This window comes from Natrix helvetica (genome assembly GCF_964273705.1).
Source record: "Natrix helvetica genome assembly, chromosome: 16".
NCBI classification, from domain to species: domain Eukaryota; kingdom Metazoa; phylum Chordata; class Lepidosauria; order Squamata; family Natricidae; genus Natrix; species Natrix helvetica.
This window is the reverse complement of record NC_138563.1, coordinates 7,727,802-7,750,651: the sequence shown is the minus strand read 5'-3', so window position 1 is coordinate 7,750,651 and position 22,850 is coordinate 7,727,802. Positions and strand designations below refer to the sequence as shown.

The following is a 22,850-nucleotide window of genomic DNA, read 5'->3' as shown; positions in this document are numbered from 1 at the left end:
ATCACTGCTAAGTTAGTAACCTGGTTGCTAAGCGAATCGGGCTTTCCCCACCGACTTTGCTTTTGTCAGGTCGCAAAAAGGGGACCACGTAACCCCGGGACGTTGCAACCGTCATAAATGTGAACCATATGGATTTTGCTGCAAGGATTGTTAAGTGTGAAAAACGGTCGTTAAGTCAGCCATTTTTCAGTGCCCTTGTCACTTTGAACGGTCGCAAAACAAATGGTTGTAAGTCGAGGACTACCAGTCAGCCAGACCAGTACCTGCTAAGTGTTAAGAGAGGAGAAAGCGACCAGAAACGTTATCTATGAACGTGAAGGGGCATTTTTTATTATTATTATTATTAATAAAGCCACTGAGCCGCTACGGAGTACATTTAAATAACGTGTGTCTCCTCAAGGGAAACACGCTAACGCGGGTGGGGTACTGATGCCGGTCCGCCTTCCTCCTCTCCGTGACCTAGAACTTAGAAACCAAATGGGTGTTTGGGTTTCAACCGTCTTTTGAATCCAGACGTTGAAGAACGGCGTCTCTTGAAATGTTGACTGAGCTCCTCCCTCCAACCGTCCCAGGTTTGTTCGCCGAGTTGTTGTTGTTACTCTTGGGGTGCGCTTGGGGCTCCCGCCGGCTTGTTCTGCTCATCGCCTTTCTTCTTGTGGCCTGAAACGATGGAGTCGATCCGCAGGAGGAGGACAGCCGTCTGGGGGAAGGAGGCGGCATGGTTACATCAGGAAGACGACGACAATCGTCTACTTTTAACGAGGTGCAGGGTTGAATCTGGTCAACTAAATGCAGCCGAGTGGTTTTACTGGCCTTATGCCTTTCCTGTTGCCAGTACTGAGTTTTGTTCGGCAGATATATTCTCATTCCGAGACACAGAGAGAGAAATATCAGCCTCTACCTAGGATCAAATTCACAGCCTCCTGATTGTAAGGAGAGAGCTCCACCTCTAGGCCACCACTCATCAGAAAGACGACAATAATCCCCCCCCCCCCCCCAAATCCCTATCCGCACATTCAACCTGGCTAGAAGGCACCGGGGAACCCAAGAACATCAACTCAAGCAGTCTGAGAGATTTCATCAGGCTTCTTCCGATGGCCAAGGAAGTCTGGGGCCGCCCCAGAGGAGCTCCTCGGGCCACGGATGCTTTCCTCTCACCTCGACAGCCGTCTTGTAGGTCTGCAACTTGACAGAGAGGGGCTCCCAGATGCCCAGGTCCTTCATGTCGGCCAAGGCTCCAGTCTCTCCATTGACACCCCAGGTCTGGCTGCCTTCTTGAGTGTGCTTGGCCTGTGAGCGAGAGAGGGAGTTAAGCACCCGCAAACCAAGTAGCTCACCCCTTCCGTGTTTCACCTCCGCCATCAGATGACCTCAAAGGGAGCACGCACCCGCCCACTTTTTCCTCATTGTCAGAAATTTTCCACAATTGTTTGGAAAAATAATGTCAAGTGCCGGGGAAATCAGGAGATTCGGGCAGTTCAAATTGAGTATGAAGATTTATTGCAAGCTTAAGCCCTCTACAAGAATCTGAGCTACTAATGGTGAAGGGAAATGAGCGGGACAAGAATCCGACCAACTAACAGTCACGGGAAATGAGCGGGAGATAAGAAAGGTATTGAAAGTGGGCTGGACTGAGATCTCTTATGGACAAGTAGAGACTCATGGCATGTTTGGCCCCTCCCTCAGCCTGGTCATCTCCTACAGATGATCTGTCTTTCCCTTCTCTTCCCCCTCCTCCATTATCCCTGAAATGGCCACACCATTCCACCCAATGACCACCAAGGACCTTTCCAGCAAGAAAGAGCAAAGAGAGCAACGTAAACAATTCACACTGATGGTGATCAGAGGCAATTCTCACCCGCAAGGAAGTGAGGACCCGGATAGTGCTGGCACCACAGTTCTGAATGAGGGTCCTGGGAATAACTTCCAGCGCTTGGGCCACGGCGCGATAGGGCCACTGTTCCACCCCAGTCATGACTTTGGACTTTTCGGTTAAGGCGTGGGCCACGGCCATCTCGGAAGCGCCACCCCCTGGCACCAACTGAGGGTCAACGAGGACATTGCGACAGACCTGCATGGCGTCCTGGAGGTTACGCTCCACTTCCTGCAGGAAGGAGAGAAACAGCCTGTGTAAATGTTGAATCCTTGAGGTCAAAGTCGGAGAGTAATTCAGTAATGCATTTTTTACTCTCTAAAGAATAATTTTTGTGCCAAGCGGGTAGCAAAAGGAGCCATTTTGAAGGGGGGGCTTTCTGGAAATCACTGCCCCCCACATTTTGAATAAAAGCCCCACCCACCTCCAGTGATTCTGGGCCATCTCTGCCTCAGTAGTCAAGCAAGCAGTCCAATTTTTCCAGAAACAGATCCCCACTACAGGTGATCCTTATTGACTGTTTCAATTCACTCTCTTTTTTTCCAACATTCGCCTCCCCCACAGCAGCACAAATTGAGAATTATTATTATTATTATTACTATTGAGAACTGGAAGTTCAAAGATGAGAATGGAGATTTAGTTTCTGCTCTCGTTGGCATCCTTTAACACTCCAAAGAAACCAGCTAAAAACATTCAGGCTGCCTCTTAAGGTAACATCACGCAACAGCTTCCTGTAGCCCGGTGACAGGCCAGGAGGCTGCACTGCCTCCATTAGTATCTCCGACTTTGCAAGCCCTTGAAATGCTCTAAAAACTCCACTTGAACAGTGTGTCAAGTATGAGAGACAGCTATCACTCACCTAGACTGCAAATCAGAGCAAGAAAACCAACCCCAAGTGTGCCCATTTTCCTCAGAAGGGAAATGAATAGGCTACATTGCCTGTCTCAAAAGTTATTTTCTCCGGGGTGGGGCAGGGTGGAGGTTGCTCACCGCTAGAATCTCTTTGCTGGCGCCCCGGAGCAAAATGGTGCAGGCCTTGGGCTCCTTGCATTCAGTGATAAAAGTAAAGTACTCGTCTCCAATTTTCTTCACTTCGAAGAGCCCAGCGCCGGTCCCCACATCCTCTTCGCGCAGCTCATCGGTGCGGCTGACGATACGAGCCCCACAAGCCCTGGCAGGAAAAAAACAAAACGAAAACCAAGATTCAACCGAATGCTGATTCAACCGAAAGCCAGCCCTCAACAGAAGGGCTGGCTTTGGGATGTCAGTAATGCGCCCTGGGCCTCTGCCTTCCATCGGTAGCTGCTTTTACCCATCCTCTTGTTTTCCTGCTAGTGGCAGATTCAGAGAGAAGGTTCAGTTGTGCGTGGAATATAGCTGCTGTGCAAAGAATGTTGGGGGATTTAATAACATTTGTAACGATTACATTTTTAACATTTTTGTATTTTTTTATTTAATTACACTATTTGTAACTATAACATTTCTAACAAGCTGCCAAAAACTCCCAACACAGTTCTAGGCTGCATTAACGGAGGGATAGAATCAAGATCATGTGGAGTATTAATTCCACTTCAGAAGGCCTTGGTAAGGCCACACTTGGACTATTGCATCCAGTTTTGGTTGCCATGCTGTAAAAAAGATGTGGAGACTCTAGAAAGAGTGCAGAGAAGAGCAACAAAGATGATGAGGGGACTGGAGGCTAAAACATCTTTATAATGGTTGCAGGAACTGAGTATGTCTAGTTTAATGAAAAGAAGGACTAGGGGAGACATGATAGCAGAGGGGTTGCCACAAAGAAGAGGGAGTCAAACTATTCTCCAAAGCACCTGAGAAACAACAGATGGAAACTAATCAAGGAGAGAAGCAACCTGGAATGAAGGAGAAATTTCCTGACAGGGAGGACAATTAACCAGAGGAACAGCTTGCCTCCAGAAGTTGTGGGTGCTCCAACACTGGAAATTTTTAAGAGATTGGACAAGCATTTGTCTGAAATGGCACAGTTTTTTTTTCCTGCCTAAGCAGGGCGTTGGACTAGAAGACCTCTAAGGTCCCTTGCAACTCTGTTATTTTATTTTATTCCACTCTAGTTTACATTTAGTGGTTCAGGCATCCTCACCTTGCAATCCGGTTGTTGTCAGTTTTCCTTACCCGGCGGATGGCTGTGATGTTAGCTCTCATCAGGAAATGCTGAGCCAGGTCTAAAGGTAAATAAAAAACATCTGGTTACATACCCTCCCTTCACAGGGAAATAAACAAGAGAACCGCCAAGCGCCGTCTCAATAAGAATGGGCGTGTGCTTTACCGGAGATTCCTTTCTCCGTGATGATGAGGTCCGGCTTGACTTTGATCAAATGCTCGCACATCTGCTGAACAAATTCCTCTTCCATCTGCAGGATGCGAGCGAAGTCCTCCTCACGGGTTATTTCAATATCGGTCTGCACAAAAGGAGGCAAAGAGTTCTGGGTGAGTTCACAGCGATGGCTGTACAAGTATTTGATCAATGCACAAATCCGTTTAAACAGCTACCATTTTTCCATCTATCCAGTGCTCTTTCTTATTGCAGGGCCTGTGTTCTAATCCCGCTTTAGGCATGAAGGCCAGTTGGGTGAATTTGGGCCAATCACCAGGAGAGAGTGGGTTCTAGTCCCGCTTTAGGCATGAAGGCCAGTTGGGTGAATTTGGGCCAATCACCAGGAGAGAGTGGGTTCTAGTCCCGCCTTAGGCATGAAGGCCAGATGGGTGACTTTGGGCCAATCACCAGGAGACGGTGAATTCTAGTCCCGCCTTAGGCAAGAAAGCCGACTGGGTGAATTTGGACCTGTCAGTCACCACCAGACAGGTTTGTTGTGGTTAAAATAGAAGGAAGACGTATCAGGCATATTCGTTGTCTTAAGTTGCTTATAAAAGTAGAAGTGGGATGTAAATAAAATGAATGGTATGAGATACAGAGCACATCTATAAGTCAAGCCACAACCTTTGAATATTTAGGTTCAGGAATGAGTCCCACAACTCTTCGCCAATATGTGGAAGACGCTTGAAAGCCCCCCACCCCTCTCCCCCAAAACATTTTCTCAGTTCAGAAGAGACGAGGAGCTTCAGCGGCTGACAAACCTGACTCTCCCCCTTCTTGAATTCCAGCGAACAGTCCAGCAAAATGATCCGGGGATTCCTGATGGTGCGCCGCATCCGAGGATGAGTGATATCTTTATTAATCATGACCCCAGGCAGGACACAGGAATCCTCAATAAAACCCCCAGGAATCTGAAAGTGATAAAGAGGCTATTTAGATCTCAGAGCAAGGGCCAGGGGATCTGCTTCTTTGCTAAACGTCCCTCGGGGACATATACATGGGTAAGGACGCAGCCATCTATAGGTCCTTGGCTGAACCAAGGATGACCGTCACCCGGGCTTTCCAAAGGCACACGCAGAAGCTCCTGAGCACTCTTTCTAAAGAAGCAACTCGGTGAGCCAAGTTCTCTCGTGAGGATCAGAAAGTCGTTTTGGGAAAAGAACGGCACTTGTTTTCTTCTTCAGAAAAGCCCGTCAGTCATAATGTTCATTTTAGAACAAGCAATCACGGGCTTAATTCGCCAGTGGAGAGAGCAGCTTTTTCAGAGCTCTCCTTTCTCAAAATAAGAACACGGAGCCTTCTACTGCACTAAGATCGGGCCTTGGTCTATTCGTCACATATCCTCCTATAACTTCTCCAAGTTACTAGTTTTTTTTCCCTAGCTTGCTAGGTGGATTTTGCAAAGAGGAAGATCTTGGGAATCGTGTCTGTAAAACTGGGATTACTAAAAAAAACAACGTGTCTGTACATGTGATCTTATTTGAACTCAGATTGAAGCATGAATAGAATAGAATAGAATAGAATAACAGAGTTGGAAGGGACCTTGGAGGTCTTCTAAATCCAACCCCCTGCCTAGGCAAGGAAACCCTACACCACTTCAGACAAATGATTATCCAACATTTTTTAAAAAAACTTCCAGTGTTGGAGCATTCACAACTTCTGGAGGCAACTTCTGTTCCACTGGTTAATTGTCCTCACTGTCAGGAAATTTCTCCTTAGTTCTAAGTTGCTTCTCTCCTTGATTAGTTTCCACCCATTGCTTCTTGTTCTACACTCAGGTGCCTTGGAGAATAGCTTGACTCCCTCTTCTTTGTGGCAGTTCCTGCAATATTGGGACACTGCTATCATGTCTCCCCTGGTCCTCCTTTTCATTAAACTAGCCATGCCCAGTTCCTGCAACCGTTCTTCATATGTTTTATTCTCCAGTCTCCTAATACTCTTTGTTGCTCTTCTCTGCACTCTTTCTAGAGTCTCCACATCTTTTTTACATCATGGCGACCAAAACTGGATGCTGTATTCCAAGAGTGGCCTTACCAAGGCCTTATCAAGTGGTATTAACCCTTCACGTGATCTTGATTCTATCCCTGTTTATTTCCGCAACACAAGGCAGTATCAGGGTTGATTCTCCAAATTTCTCTCCTCCAGGCCTTCAGAACTCCAATCCAGCTTCAGAAACCCATTTTTTCCCCTTTGTACCTTTTCTATTTTAGCATACTGCTTGATGTCGATTTCCTTCCTGCCATTCTCTTCCAACTCCACTGTTCTGACTGCATCCAGGGCAATGCCGCAGGCCAGATCTGACCAGTGGCTGATAGCCTTGGTGCTGATGGCGCTGTTGATGATTTTAAGCATGGCCTCGCGGTTGCTGACGTCAACTGCAGTGCTGCAAAAACCAAGCACAGTCTGTTATCCAGAAGCACATCAGAGACTATAACCATCTTTCCCAATAGCCAAGGACAAAGGAACTCTCCATGTTCCTGACCTTTAAACTTTCAGGGTCCTTCCCTTACATGTAGGTAGTCTGTGACGTAGGAGCGTAATTGAGCCCAGAATTAAGATTGTAAATTGTTGCAGTCATTAAACGGGTTATACACACAATCATACTTGATTTTATTCACTTTTTTTCTGGCAGCTGTTAAGCTAAAGTAGTGTTACTAACCAAATCCATTTTATTTAACGGGCGGGTTTTTTTGCCAGAAATTGGGAGTAAATGCTGGAAACTGGTAAAAAAAAATGTCAGACATCACAATCAGGTGACCGTGAAATGCTGCAGACAACTGTCAAGGTGAGTTGATTGCCTAGTACCCAAAATGCAATCACATGTGTATGCTTAGGGTGTGTCAAATTTTTCAACATTCAATTTCCAAACATTAGGGATGCTCAAATGTTGTCACATGCCTTGGGGATTGTAAAGATATTTTACTGTACATGTATCAGGATTTCAAAATTGGGTCATAAACACCTTTTGGGGGAAGTCTAGCAACAACTGAGCCATTACAGAATCAATCTACCTTTATAGGAAATCTGCTACACCTGGTACACACCGAAGTTGAGGACTCATCAACTCCGACTAACACAAGAGTGTTTGGGAATAATGGCCAAGATAGTTCACCCAATCCAGAGGAAAACAACTGCATCCCCCACGTTTCCTCCTCCTTCTGCTGACCTGATTTTTTTCAGAGCGCTGATCATGTCATCCAGGGCCTTTCGGTAGGCGCTGATGATTACCGTGGGATGCATCTGCTGCTCGAGGAAATGTTCTGCCACCGACAACATTTCTCCAGCTAAGGGGGAAGAAGAGACCGTGACCATCCTGCCGTTTATTTGAAGCAACATGTGGACAGAAGCATTCCTGCAGTGTTTCTCAAGCTTGACTACGCTAAGATACTCTCAGAATTCCCCAGACACTCAATTCTGGGTGTTGGAAGTCCACATGTCTTTAAGGTGGCCACCCTTGAACCTCTTCCATGCCCCAGTGAAAAGGTCCATACTAATATCAATACTTTAGAATTCCACACGCTAACAGAGGTATTTAGTTGTTGTGAATTGAACATGGGAACATATGGAAAGTTGCTAGTGCCTTGCAGGGCCTTTAGGATACTATATATCACGTGCTTACCTATCTACCTATCAGATGACCTAGGAAAGAGACACTAAACAAAGTTCTGACAAAGAACAAATGTGGTGCACAAAGTTAACAGATAATTATCCTTTCTTAATCTTCCCCATCCCAAATATATTAAAGGGATCGGATTCCATTTAGGAACTTACATATTTCATTTCATTTCTATCCTATTTTCCATTCAGGAGTTCAAGATGTTTAAATGGTATTTTGTTTTTGTTTTAAAAAACACTGGGCTGAGGAAGAGTGGCCCACAAGCACACAGTGGGGTTTATTGGCTGGGGGTAGGGGAAGACTAGTATTTAGGGATGCCAAACTGTGGCTTAACATAATTAACATTTGTGACACTCCACTGGGAAGCAAGTGAATTTTGCTCACTTTCCATGTTGAATCTAAAGGATCTCCCCTTTAGATCCTTTAATGCAAGGGTCCCCAACTCCCAATCCGTGACTGGCACCAGTCTGCGGCTTGCCAGTAACCAGGCCATGCAAACGAAGTCCCATCTGCAGGATGCAGGCAGCACACAAAACCACATCCCCTCTGGTCTGAGAAAAAACCTTTCTCCACAGAACTGGTACCTGGTGCCCAAAAGGTTGGGGGGGGGGGGGGGTTGCTGCTGCTTTAATGGTACTAAATATATCACCCAAAATATATCTTGCGATCTAAGGTACTTGCATATTTCTTATCCATAACAGCACATCCTACCGAGAATAATCACAGATGTGGTCCCATCGCCCACTTCTTCATCCTGAGTACGGCTGATTTCTATCATGGATTTGGCAGCTGGATGCTGTACTTGAATCTGGAAGGAAGAGAGATGCGAACAGTTAACATTCTGGAGGCAATGTTTCTCAACCGTGGGCACTTGAAGCTGTGTGAACTTTCATTCACAGAAATTCCCCAGACAGCAGCAGAATGAAGTGCAAGGCAAATGAGAGAAACAGCATCTGGATCTTACAATTTGTGTTTCACGCGTATTTCTGCATCTAGAAAGTATAACCATTTTAACCATTCAAGAAAAATGAACTTCTGGGACACCTTGACAATGTGAAATTCTGACACACAAACACCTGCCATCTTTAGTTAAGATTCTATAATGAAATATTGGAAATTATGCCTGCCTTGTGGAGAAGATCGGATGTTGCTACTAAAAGTGACTTACTTCTCTAAGAATAGCATTGCCATCATTTGTCATGACGATTCCACCCATTGGATCCAACAACATCTGCATGGGAAATTCAGAGGAAACGCTTGTTAGTATCCACAAAATGCAACACAAGTGTATCTCTTGTGAATTATAGGTGGTCCTTGACTTACAGCCATTCATTGAGTGACCATTAAAAATTACAACAGCACTGAAAAAAATAATAATATGGCTAGTCCTCACATTGTTACAGCACCCTCACAGTCACATGATCAAAATTTGGGCAAATGCATTTACTGTGGTGGCAGTGTCGCAGGATCATGTGATTGCCATTTGCAAGCTTCCCAGCTGGCTTCTAACAAGCAAAGGTAATGGGGGAAGCCAGATTTGCTTAGCAACAGTGTGAAACCCTTAACAACTGGGGTGATTCACTTAACAACCATTGCAAAAAAGGTTGTAAAAATCAGGCCTGGCTCGCTTAGCTATCTTGCTTAATAATGGAAATTCTGGTCTTAAAGAGTACTTGTAAATGAAGTTAAAAATAAATACATCCTCACCTTCATCATTGCCCTTGGTCCTAAGCAGGTTCTGATAATATCAGCAATAGTCTACAATGAGAAGAGTATAATAAACTATGGTTATTAGGATAAGGTAGGCATATATGTTACAAGCAGAGCAAATGAAATTTCATAATTGCAACATTGTGTGTGTCATTATATATAACCTACTGAGCAACTGTAAATTTCTTTCAGTGAGGTCAGGGCAAAAATCCATTGACATTCACAATACTGTAAATGCTACAAAGCATACATACTAAGTTTTAAAAAAAACTACACGAGCTTTTAAAAAATTAAAGAGTCACTCTCTAAACTTCTCAGTTGATAAATGTAGCTTTTTTTTTTCTTTTTGCCAAGGTACATTTGTCACTGCTACATCTATTATACCAGAATATCCAAGATTTAGATCTGGATTTCCAGCTTTAGAATAATAAAAAATGCCCTCAACCAAACTCCCATACTCTGTGGGATCTTGATGGCAAATTAACCCAATCTATTTTTCTCCCGTAGATTTTCCTGGAATACATACCTTAGCAGCATTAATATTTCCAGTCTGGACTTTTCTTCCAGACTCACGTTTTGTGTTTTGACCTAAGATGAAAAGAGAAAAGAAAAATAGCCTCATGCTCAAATACTTGCTGTACATCATCTGAAGAAATGGACCATCCTTTAGAAGCTGCAATTACCCAACATACTAAAGGGGCTTAGCTTTTGTTCTGATTATTTTGGGGGTGGCTTAATCTTGTGGGTCATCACTGCTATTGGCGAGTTTAGGATTCTCTTTGTTGCATGAAGCCAGAAAACCTAATAATATTCATTGCATGTACAGGCAGTCCTCAACTTACAACCATTCATTTAGTGATTGTTTGAAGTTACAACGGCACTGAAAAAGTGACTATTTTTCACACTTCCAAATATTGTAGCATCCACCCACCCCAAAGTCTTACTTAGCCACAGAATTTTTGGGCTCAATTGTGATCGTAAATCAAGGACTACTTGCATTCTTTTTACTCATTCAATAAAAACATTCAATTAAATAATTGTCTCCAGACTGCAGTTTTGCAGATTACAATTTCAGGACATTTTGTGAAAGGACTGGACAGTTCTCCCTGTACAATTTGCACCTCATTTCCCAAACCAGCTTTCCTCCTTGCCCAATTTCTGAGCTCTTCAAACAGAAGGAACTAACAAACCCAATTCTTCAGCAGGAACAAGGAGCTAGTTGCTCCCCCCCCCCTTTAGAATCCCATTTCCCACTTAACAGAGCCTTACACTTATTGTTCTTCCCCTTTCAAGTCTCTTCTGCTGGTGGGACACGCCTATCTCTTCATCCCTTACAAGAAAGCCTATGGTTCCTCTGTATCCCAATAGTTCCTAGAGGATGGATAGGGAACTCTAAGCCACTCAGTTATTGGTTGAGATGGGCAGCTATGGAAATTTGGCTGCCTAGCTGAGTAACAAAATAAAATCACTTCTGGTAAAATTAACAAGTTGGATGTGTTCACACAACCTGCCACCCTTGGTTCACGGAAAGAGAGGAGGGCAAGCACTTAACATGACTGACAAGCAAATCCAACTGCAAGAATTCCCCAATGCATGTATCAAGTAGACCCAGAAAATGGATCACTTCAGGAATCATGAAGTAAATGTGCAAAACCAGACTGACATTTCCACGAAGACTGATCCAAAGCAATTCCCCTCCTCCTCCTCCTCCTGGCAACCAGACAGAAGGGGGCGGATTTATTCTCCATAGAGCCCTAGGATACAAGAACCAACAGGTGGAAGCTTTACAGAACAAGATCCAAACTCAAAATAAGAAGGGATTTCCTAACTGGGAGAGCTATTAAACATTGGAATAGATCAGGGGTGTCCAAACGTGGGAACTTTAAGACTTGCTGGCTGGGGAATTCTGGGAGTTGAAGTCCACAAGTCTTAAAGTTCCCAAGTTTGGACACCCCTGGAATAGATAGTCCTTGACTTGCAACCACAAGTGACTCCAAAATGTCTGTTGTTAACAAATGTCTGTTGTTAAATGAATTTTGCCATTTTACCACCTCCCTGGCCACAGTTGGTAAATGAATCACTGCAGTTGTTAAATGATCAACGTGGTTGTTAAGTGATTCTGCCTTCCCTGTTGAAAATTTGGCTTGTGAAAGTTTGCAAAAGGGGATTATATGACCCTCAGAAACTGCAGCCATCCTAACTATGGGTCAATTTCCAAGCATCTGGATTTTAACCATGTGGCCATGGGGATGTTGCAATGGTCACTGAGAGTGAAAAACAGTCGTAAGTCCCCCTTTTTCAGTGCTGCTGTAACTTTGAACTTTGAGTACTACCTCTATCACCTTTGGGGCGCTCCATTATGGGAGGTTTTCAAGCACATGTTGCACACTCATTAGGATGGTCTGAGGATTCCTGCCCGGCCAGCGGGTGGGACTAGAAGACCTCTAAGACTGCTGAGACCATTCCCATAGAAGCTTCATAGCCGGCCCTGGTCAGTCATTTACAGGTAGTCCTTGACTTAGGACCACAATTGGGCCCCACATTTCTGTTGCTAAGCAGCACAGTTGTTGAATGAATTTGGTCCGATTTCACATTTCTTGTGATAGTTGTTAAGTGAACCTGGGTTACTCATTGACTCTGCTTGCCAGAAGGTCACAAAGGGGATCATATGACCCTGCGACCCATCATAAATATGAACCAGTTGTCAAGCATCCGAATTTTGATCACATGACCAAAAGGGCCGCCGCCACGGTCATAAATGTGAAGAACAGTCCCAAGACACTTTTTTCAGAGCTGATGTAACTTCATTACAGTGAGTGGTCACTAAACGAACTGTTATAAATTGAGAACTACCTCTAGCCTTCGACTGACAACAGTTCATTTAGTGACGCTTCAAAATTACACCGCCACTGGAAAAAAAAGCAATTTATGACCATTTTTTTCCACACTTACGACCTCTGTAGCATCCCCATGATTATAGGATCAGAACTCAAGATGCTTGGCAACTGAGTCACACTTTAGGACCGTTCACACTTTAGGACCGCCCATCACCTTTTGACAAGCAAAGTCAAGAGGGAAGCCAGATTCACTTAACAACCGGCTCAATAACGTATCAGGCCGCAGTGATCCGCTTAACAACCGCGGCAAGAAAGGAGGCAACATTCACTTTGTAGCAACCGCCCCGCTTAGCAACCAACGCGGTCGTAAGTCGAGGACTACCTGTATTGAATGCCCCTTTTCGGTATTTTTTTCTCTTCCTTTAACAGGGTAGACGCCCCTCAAGCCCACAGCTGCCTGTCCTTAAGAATAGAGGATACAAGAGGATTTATGTCGGTTTGGGGGAGGGGGTTCCCCAAAGCTGAGGTATTTGGGGAGGGGGCTGCCTCATGGCGCGACTTTCTGGGGAAATTGAGCGGAGACCATGAAAGAAAATGGATTTTCCCAGCATGCAGTGGGGGTCGGTCGAGCGAAGGACGCAGATGAGGGGCAAAGGGACCCCCAAAATAGGATATTCTGAGGGAAAAGTTGAGGGGAAAGATATGAAGGGATCACTCGGGGAGGGGTCGCCTCTCCCCTCCCACCCCAGCCACCTCCCCCTCAGACTCACTGAGAACGAGGACGGGGCGCTGGCCCAGCATCTTCCCGGCGAGGCGAGTCAGAAGCCGGCGAGGAACCTTCTGGAGGCGGACAAAAAAAAGATCTCGGAGGGCGGGGGAAAAACGCCGTTTCACCGCGCTCGGACAACCTATCATGCCCGTGGAGGCGGCTCCTCCAATCCGCAACGTAGCTGCCCTCGAAACGACCAATGAAGGCGGGCCTCCTTTGCCGAGACTCCGCCTCCCCTCGATGACAGCAAGGTAGGTTGAGAGAACAACGGATTATTCTCCGCCTCCTAGGCGAAGCATGCTTGGGCAGGGCGCCGCGGGAGGAAGGCCGCACGCATGCGCAGGTTTCTCTCCGTCGCGTTTCCACCCTCTCCCGATTGCGACTGCGCACAAGGTTAGAGCCGTCCGCGCGGCGAGGTGGAACGTTGAAAAGGCGAGGGAAGGCGCGTGCGCACAAGCGGTCGCCAGCGGTTAGGTGGATGAGGCCTGTTCAGCGGCGGCCGCTGCAGTTCCTGCCAGGCTTCGTCCCCGGACGGCCATACCCGAGAGGCGAGTTTGGGAGAAACCCCTGCCTCGCCTAAGCCCAGACACGTGTGTCTTCCGCCTCAGGAACATCGAGGGAATTACGGTCAACGAGTCGAGTAACACCGGCCCCGCTGTTCATGCAATGATGCATGACGGGAATTGTAGTCCGCTCTCTACTCTGACACGTGCTATATGATCTAAAAGTGCCGGAGAAAGAATAGGGAATCTGCGCGCTGAAATAAGAGGATTAACTGTGTATTTCTTTTTTTTTTCTAGGGATAACAGGGCCCTAAACAGTGAGTTCCCCTTGCACATCTGTACTAGTCGTTCCCGACTCTAGGGGACGCTGCTCATCTCTGTTTCAAAGCCGAAGAGCCAGCGCTGTCCGAAGACGTCTCCGTGGTCATGTGGATGGCATGACTCAACACTGAAGGCGCACGGAACGCTGTTCCCTTCCCACCAAAGGTGTTCCCTATTTTTCTACTTCCATTTTTTACCTGCTTTCGAACTGTTAGGTTGGCAGAAGCTGGGACCAGTAACGGGAGCTCACTCCGTTACGCGGTGCTAGGGATTCGAACTGCCGACCTTTCTGATCGACAAGCTCAGCGCCTTCGCCACCCTATCCTGGTTCAAATCCTTAGCGCCGTTTAATGGAGTGAGCTCCCGTTACTTGTCCCAGCTTCTGCCAACCTAGCAGTCCAAAAGGTAAAAATGCAAGTAGAAAAATAGGAACCAACTTTGGTGGGAAGACAACGACGTTCTGTGCGCCTTTGGCGTTGAGTCATGCCGGCCACATGACCACGGAGACGTCTTCGGACAGCGCTGGCTCTTCGGCTTTGAAACAGAGATGAGCACCGCCCCCTAGAGTCAGGAACGACTAGCACCTATGTGCGAGGGGAACCTTTACTTTAAAAAGGGAGTTTTACAGCATGTGCAACTTAGCGTGTCAATTTCAACCCTCTAACCCAGTCCCAAAGGTGTTTTTTTCAAGAGGCAACTGGACTTACTGGTTTTTCTTTGAAGGCGTTTCGCTTCTCATCCAACAAGCTTCTTCAGCTATGATACACACAACTCTAATATAGTGTTTCTCAATTTTAGCAACTTTTAACATTGTGGACGTTGACTCCCAGAATTCCCCAGCGGGCCGTACAATTCCAGCTAGTCCTCAAGTTATGTCGGTTCGTTTACTGACTCTTCAAAGTTACAGAGGCAGTGAAAAAAGTGACTTATGACCCTTTTTCACACTTAGAACCATTGGAGCCTCGGTCACATGATCGAAATTGAGACGCTTGGCAACTGTCTCATGTTTATGACGTTCCAGTGCCCCAGGGTCATAGGATCCTCTTTTGCGACCTTCTGTCAAGCAAAGTCAATGAGGAAACGAGATTCACTTAACAACCGTGTGACTAACTGTGGTGATTCACTTAACAACTGTGCCAAGAAAGGTAAAATAGAGCAAGGCTCACTTAACAACAGTCTCACTTGGCAACATAAATTTTGGACTCAAGGAGTTCTACCTGTACAGTAGTTCCAAACTTAAGTTGAGGCTGAGTAAGTGATTTTGGAGAATGAGTTATTCTCATGCAGGTATTTTTTGCTTTCTGTTTTGTGAGAGGAACTGAAAAGGAAACACTCGGGACCCAAATGTTTGTGTGTCTGTGTGCGTATCGGCTGCTGAAGAATTCTAGGACTTGAAGTCCACACATCTTAGGCTGAGGAACAATGGGATGGGATAAGGAACAGGACAGGACAGAACCTTGGAGGTCTTCTAGTCCAGCCCCTACTCAAGCAGGAGACCCTATACCATTACAGACCAGTGGCTGTCCAGTCTCTTAAAAGCCTCCAGTGATAAGAGCATACACAATTTCTGGTGGCAATCTGTTCCACTGATGAATTGGCCTCACTGTCAGGAAATTTCTCCTTAATTCCAGGTTGCTTCTCTCCTTGGTTAGTTTCCATCCATTGATTCTTGTCCTGCCTTCAGGTGCTTTGGAGAATAGGTTAAGAGAATAACAGAGTCGGAAGGGGCCTTGGAGATCTTCTAGTCCAACCCCCTGCTCCAACAGGAGGTCCTATATACCATTCTGGACAAATGGTTGTCAAATCTCTTCTAAAAAAAACCTGTGTTGGATCACCCACAATACAATACAATACAATAGCAGAGTTGGAAGGGACCTTGGAGGTCTTCTAGTCCAACCCCCTGCCTAGGCAGGAAACCCTATGCCACTTCAGACAAATGGCTATCCAACATCTTCTTAAAGACTTCCAGTGTTGGGGCATTCACAACTTCCGGAGGCAACTTCTGTTCCACTGATTAATTGTTCTAACTGTCAGGAAATTTCTCCTCAGTTCTAAGTTGCTTCTCTCCTTGATTAGTTTCCACCCATTGCTTCTTGTTCTGCCCTCAGGTGCTTTGGAGAATAGTTTGACTCCCTCTTCTTTGTGCCAACCCCTGAGATATCAGAAGACTGCTATCATGTCTCCCCTAGTCCTTCTTTCTATTAAACTAGACCTACCCAGTTCCTGCAACCGTTCTTCATATGTTTTAGCCTCCAGTCCCCTAATCCTCTTTGTTGCTCTTCTCTGCTCTTCTCTTCACTTCTGGAGGGCTGCCATTTCACTGATTGATTGTTCCTGACAGTGAAAACAGTCAATAAGTGGAATGGTTTGCCTTCAGACTTTGTCACAGGAGGTATAGCGTCTGCTGCTTGAGCAGGGGGTTGGATTGGAAGACCTCCAAGGTCCCTTCCGACTCTTATTATTCTACATTCTGTGCTTATCTTCATTGTATGCCTCTCCCTTTTTTCTAGGCATGAGTTCCAATCCTATTCAGATGGAGCCAGACTTAAACCCCCAGGAGGAGAAGCAGCATCGGAAAAGTAGGTGCCCCCCCTCCTGACCCTCTCCCCTGTGAGCAAATGCTTAAAGAAAGGAAGTTAAGGTAAATGTCCAGGTAACTGATGTACCTCAGGAGTGGCTAAGTCAGCAGGCCGCATGGGTTATCTTCCATTCGAGCCACTCCCAGCCTGACATCCTCTGAAGGCCTTGGACTCCAATTCCCACGTTCCCCAACTAAGTCATCTTGAGTGGAGGTAGAGAAAAAGCAAAGTACCATATTTTTATAGGCTACCAGGTTGGAGATGGAGAAGGCTGCAGAAGACACTTTCTCAGTGACTTAGTTAGCTCCCATATCATCCTAACGTGGTTTATTTTAACCTTAGATTGATGAGTAAGCCAGTGGCTAGATTACTATATCAGGTATGCCCTGAAGCTTTGTTCCAGGCACAATGTCTGGGTTTAACATGCGAGATCCAATGTTTTAGAATGAATGAGCTGGAAGGGACCTTGGAGGTCTTCTAGTCCAGTCCCCAACTCAAGGAGGACAAAGCTATAATATTTCAGATAAGTGACTGTCTAGACTCTTCTTAAAAATCTCCAGTGGTAGAGTGCCCACAATTTCTGGTGGCAAGCTGTTCCACTGGTTAATTGTCCTCACTGTTAGGAAGTTTCTCCTTAATTCCAGGTTGTTTCTCTCCTTGATTAGTTTCCATCCATTGCTTCTTGTTCTGCCTTCTGGTGAAAATAAGTTGACCCCCCCCCCCCCTTCTTCTTTAGCAGTCCCTCAAATACTGGAAGACTGCTATCATGTCATCCCACTAGTCCTTCTCTTCTCTAGACTGACCAAAGCTAAATCCTGCAACTGTTCTTCGTACGCTTTAGTCTCCAGGCCTTTGATCGTCTTAGTTGCTGTTCTCTGCACTTTTCCCAAAGTCTCAATATCTTTTTTGTACTATGGTGACCAAAATTGGTTGCAGTATTCCGGGTGTGGCCTTCCCGGGGTTTAATAATGTTATGTAACATATATAACATATAATATATATGTTGTTTATCTCTGTTCATGCCGAAAAAATGTGTCTACTAAGTCAATAAGTGGGACACAGTGGCTCAGTGGCTAAGACGCTGAGCTTGTCGATCAGAAAGCTTGGCAGTTCGGTGGTTTGAATCCCTAGTGGGAGTGAGCTCCCGGTTACTTGTCCCGGCTTCTGCGAACCTAGCAGTTCGAAAGCAGGTAAAAAATGCAAGTAGAAAAATAGGAACCACCTTTGGTGGGAAGGGAACGGTGTTCCGTGCGCCTTCGGCGTTGAGTCATGCCGGCCACATGACCACGGAGACGTCTTCGGACAGCGCTGGCTCTTTGGCTTTGAAACGGAGTTGAGCACCGCCCCCTAGAGTCAGGAACGACTAGCACAGATGTGCAAGGGGAACCTTTACCTTTACGTTTAAATCAATAACAAGAGCAGTGCAAACGCCAATGACAATTACTGTTCCTTTCCAGGTACTTCAAGGAGATCTTCACAAGCCTCACGTAGGTGTTCAAACTTTTGTTCTGCGATAGTTGATTCATAACCGAAAGCTGCTTTGGCTGTGGAGAATTCCAGCTTTTCTCTGATTTCCCCAGCAGGAATCATTTCATGCTTCTCCTTTTATTAATTTGTTTTAATGTTTGCTTAGTTTGTAAACAAATTCATGATCTCGCCTGTAATCTGGCACAGAGTCCAGAGAGGGCCTTCTCCCTGATGCAGATCCAGCTGCTGTTAGAGGCACAGCAGTATTTCTCCCAGGAAAATATACAGGCAGTCCTCGACTTAACAACAACTCATGTAACGACTGTTTGAAGTTACGACGGCACTGAAAAAGAGCATCTTACGTCCATTTGTCCCCACGTAACTAGCCTTAAAGCTGTTTGTAACATCACATAATTGTAGTTTGCGGTTGGGTTTCCCCCCCGCCAGCTTTTATTTCTAGTTTCTGGAGGGAAAAAAAACCCCCATCCTTTGTGAACAAGGGGTTTGCTTAACGACCACTGCATGCACTTAACAACTGCTGTAAAAAATGTCCCAAAATTGACGCAAAGGTGCCTCAACTTACACCTGTCCTGACATCCGATGGGAATTCTGGAGTCTGTTCTGGTCGTAAGTCAACAAAAACATGCGTTGAACAGGATTGATTGACAGCAGGGGTTTGCAACAGAACTACACAGGTCGTCCTCAACTTACAACAGTTCATTTAGTGACGGAAGTTACGAATGGACCAGAAAAACTATTTTTCACCCTTATTGTCAGGGTTCCAAATAGTATCCAAAATTAAATCAGAGTCTGAAGCAAAAGATTTCTCAAAGTTCCAGTTTATTAAGAGAGCCATGTTGGCACATCTGGGAAATCCCGAATCTGAAGGCTTCCCGATTTCCCACCCAGTTGAAAGTTCAAGATCTTTCCCCCACATCTCCAAGTCCATCACATGGTCCAATCTTCCACTGCCGTGCTGGCAATTCCACCCATCCAGATCCAGTCAGGTGCAGAGACAAAGGATGACCTTGGCTTTCTGAGAAAGAATGTTGTTATGGCTACATAGCCTCTAACTTCCTACAATCCCCCCTCCCATTTTCCCACCATAGAAAATGCATAGTAGAATAATAGAGTCCAAAAGAAAAGATGGCTACAGGATTGACATTTATGACCTCATGGTCACATAATTTACCTTTGTACGCTCGACAACTTTTTCATATTTATGATGGTCGTTGCATCTGCTGAACAAAACTCCGCATTGGCGACAGGAAAGGCATCTGGCTCCATTCAGTTGCCCAGACTCCACCCCGCAAGGGATTATGGGGTCGTTAAAATATGATGATTTAGTTACAGTAGCACTCAAAAGAGTGTCTTATAACCTGTCCTCGCAGTTATGACCATTGCAGCATCCCTAGAGTCACGTGTTCAAAATTCAGACACTTGGCAGCTGTCATGTGGTCCTTGACGTACGGTCATGATTGAGCCCCGAATTTCCGTTGTTAAGTGAACAACAGGTAGTCCTCAACTTATGGCTACAATTGAGCCCCAAATTTCTGTGGTTAAGCGAATTTTCCCTCATTTTACGACCTTTCTTGCCTCTGTTGTTAAGTGAATCCCTTCGGAAGCCACAAAAGGTCTCCTGGGAGATGCCCGATGCAGACTGGCCAATCTAGTGCTCCCAGATATCTAATCTTATACAGGGGGTCCTCGACATACGACCACAACTGAGCCCAGATTTTCTGTGGTTGAGCGAGACATTTGTTAAATGGGTTTGGCCCTATCTTATGACCTTTCTCACCACGGTCGCTAAGTGAATCACTGCAGTTGATAAGTTAGTAATCTAGTTGTTAAGTGGCTCCCTCCCTCATTGACTTTGCTGATCAGAAGGTCGCAAAAGGGGATCTCCTAACCCCAGGCACACTGCGATCGTCGTAATTATGAGTCAGTTGCCAAGCGTCTGAATTTTGATTACATGACCATATAGAGATGCTGCAGGTCGTACTGTCGCTTTTTGCGTTGCCGTCGTAACTTTGAACGGTTGCTAAATGAACTGTTGCAAAGCAAAGACTCTCTGTAGGGCAGTTGTAGGAATAAGACGGCAAAGCTCCAGGTTTAATAATCCCTCTTTAATTCTTCACTCATTTCTCTCTCTCACTGAACAGGAGACGACGTCGACGGCCCCCCAGCCGCCACCTTTAAGCCTCTGTGTCCCGCGAAGCCCTCGCCCAGTTTTCTTGAACTTCCCTCGACTCAGTGGAGACCCAACCCAGTCCTGCCGCACCCCGGGGCCGCCCGGACGGGGAAAGGAAAGCGCCATTTTTGTAAGGATGTCCCTGCTTGTGAATTGACGTGGGTTGCGGAATCCCCGGAAGACAGAACCCCAATTATTATAAAATTGAAAAGTTTTATAACAGACAACACAGGTAGTCCTCGACTTACAGCAGTTCCTTTAGTGACCAAGTTACAACCACACTTTCAAAAAAATGCGACTGGCAACCATTTTTCACATTTGCAGCTCCATGGTCACGTAATCCAAATTTGGACGCTTGGGCAACAGGTTCACGCTTACGACGGTTGCTGTGTCCCTGGGAGGTCACATGATCCTCTTTTACGACCTCCCGGCAAAGTCGATGGGGAAGCCATCTTCACTGAACGACCCTGTGACAAACTTAGCAACTGCAGGGATTCACACAACAGCTACTGCGGCAAGAAAAGGCGTAAAATGGGGGGAATTCACTGTGTGTTTCACTTAGCAACAGAACTTTTGGGCTCTGTTGTGGTCGTGACTCGAGGACTACCTGTTTCTTGCTGCCAGCAGTTGCTGGTTCGTTAGTTCATGCTGTCTCACTACCCAGGGTGCATCACGGACGGGGAGGGGAACAAGCTTCATTCCCTGCGCTTGAATGGTTAGAGGGCCTAGTGTCATTGGTATTTGAAGAGAGATCTCTTATATAACGCTTATATTTGATTGTCTTTTACTGATCTAGGTGAAATCTTAACGTATATTGCTAGTCTGCCTGTCTATCTATATCATCTATCTATTACCTATCCACCGGTATCTATCCCTTCCTCCCTCTATCCCTTCCTGTCTCTCATCATTTATCTATCTATCTATCTATCTATCTATCTATCATCTATCTATCATCTATCTATCTATCTATCTATCTATCTATCTATCTATCTATCTATCCTATCTATCCTCTCTATCATTATTGATCCATCTATTTATCTATCTTTGTCTGTCTGTCTGTCTGTCTGTCTATCTATCTCTATCCATTTCTCTATCCACTTATTTATATCTATCCATCATCTCTGTCTATCATTATCTATCCATCTATTTAGCTATCTCTGTCTGTCTGTCTGTCTGTCTGTCTATCTATCTATCATCTATCCTATCTCTATCATTTTTTATCCATCTATTTATCTATCTTTGTCTGTCTGTCTCTGTCTGTCTGTCTGTCTATCTATCTATCTCTATCCATTTCTCTATCCATCTATTTATATCTATCCATCATCTCTCTATCATTATCTATCCATCTATTTATCTATCTCTATCTTGTCTGTTTGTCTGTCTATCTATTTCTCTAGCCATCTATTTATCTCTGTCTGTCTGTCTCGCTCTTGCTCTCTCTCTCTCCCGTATATCTATTTATCTATCTGTCTGTCTTGCTTTTCCTTCCTTCTTTCTTCCTTTCATCTTTCTTTATTGTCTATCTATCTATTTATCTTTCTATCTATTTGTCTATCTTCTATTTATCATCTATCTATCGATCTATCTGCACATACATATACATACATATATCTAGTGATTTCACTTAAGATTTCACTTAGACTAGTAAAACACAATAAAACAACATACATACATAAATACACTAAATAAAGATTAATGTAATTTTTGGGAAAGCCCCAGAATTTTTCCTGAGTTTGTTGCTGAGGCGGAGACCGAGGGGCTGTCTGTTTGCGGGACCTTCCCCTCTGCAAGCCAGTCACCCTTCCCCTGCCCCCTTCTCCGCCTTCTCCCTTCCAGCTCCCGACCACCAGCCGCAGGAATGCTTCGGCCTCCTTGAATGCCTACACAACAACATGCAAGTGCAGACCCAGATCGCGCAGGAGCAGCTGGCGCTGCTGCAGGACATCAGGGAGTCCATGAGCCGCCTGATCTCCCAGCAGGACCAGCAGAACGGGGAGCTCCGGGGCCAGCTGGAACAGCTCACCCCCAGGGACCCGGCCTACTCTCCCCACCCGGGCAGCTAGCAGGGAACACCCGGGCCTCTCGCTTCGATGCAGGCCTTCTGCGGGCAGCTGCAGGCCTCCCGGGCAGACGTTGCTCAGCACGCGGCAATGCCCACGATGCAAGATTTTGTGTCGTGGGACTGACTGGCAGTGCAAGCTGCGCGATGCAAATAAAGTGCTTGTTATATTTTTGAACCTGTGGCTGTTTTGCTCCACCAGAAATCCGTTTTTGATCCAAAAGGCACCAGCTCCTTTGCTGAGAGATAATTTCTGAATGAAGTGAATTTTTGTGCAACAGAAGACTTGAGAGTTTGGTCTAGTGGTGAAGGCCACCGGTAGAATCACGTGAAGGGTTGATACCACTTTATAAGGCCACACTTGGAATCCTGCATCCGGTTTTGGTCGCCAGGATATAAAAAAGATGTGGAGACTCTAGAAAGAGTGCAGAGAAGAGCAACAAAGAGGATGAGGGGACTGGAGACTAAAACACATGAACAGTTGCAGGAACTGGGTATGTCTAATGAAGAGAAGGACCAGGGGAGACATGATAGCAGTGTTCCAATATCCCAGGGGTTGCCACAAAGAGTCAAGC

General features: G+C 45.6%; 2 protein-coding genes across 3 annotated transcripts; one reads left to right on the top strand and one right to left on the bottom strand.

Moving 5' to 3' along the window:
* Positions 1 to 301: 301 nt before the first annotated feature.
* Positions 302 to 13,309, bottom strand: CCT3 (chaperonin containing TCP1 subunit 3). Its single transcript, XM_081968536.1, has 14 exons — positions 13,157 to 13,309; positions 10,076 to 10,137; positions 9,547 to 9,597; positions 9,008 to 9,070; positions 8,551 to 8,647; positions 7,390 to 7,507; positions 6,420 to 6,606; positions 4,985 to 5,134; positions 4,176 to 4,308; positions 3,990 to 4,071; positions 2,864 to 3,044; positions 1,859 to 2,104; positions 1,159 to 1,290; positions 302 to 700 (listed from the first exon to the last, which is right to left on the bottom strand). The coding sequence occupies exons 1-14, from the start codon at positions 13,299 to 13,301 to the stop codon at positions 596 to 598; spliced, it is 1,752 nt and encodes a 583-aa protein (XP_081824662.1). The 5' UTR covers positions 13,302 to 13,309; the 3' UTR covers positions 302 to 595.
* A 10-nt stretch (positions 13,310 to 13,319) lies between these two features.
* TSACC (TSSK6 activating cochaperone) lies at positions 13,320 to 22,453 on the top strand. Of its 2 annotated transcripts, XM_081968585.1 has the most exons (5): positions 13,321 to 13,703; positions 16,490 to 16,558; positions 18,016 to 18,045; positions 20,188 to 20,346; positions 22,053 to 22,453. In XM_081968585.1, exons 1-5 carry the CDS (start codon positions 13,634 to 13,636, stop codon positions 22,277 to 22,279), a joined length of 555 nt encoding a protein of 184 aa, XP_081824711.1. In that variant the 5' UTR covers positions 13,321 to 13,633; the 3' UTR covers positions 22,280 to 22,453. The 2 variants fall into 2 exon arrangements, with proteins under 2 accessions (XP_081824712.1, XP_081824711.1); XM_081968586.1 differs by lacking the exon at positions 18,016 to 18,045 and having other exon boundaries at positions 13,320 to 13,703.
* The last annotated feature ends 397 nt before the right edge of the window (positions 22,454 to 22,850 follow it).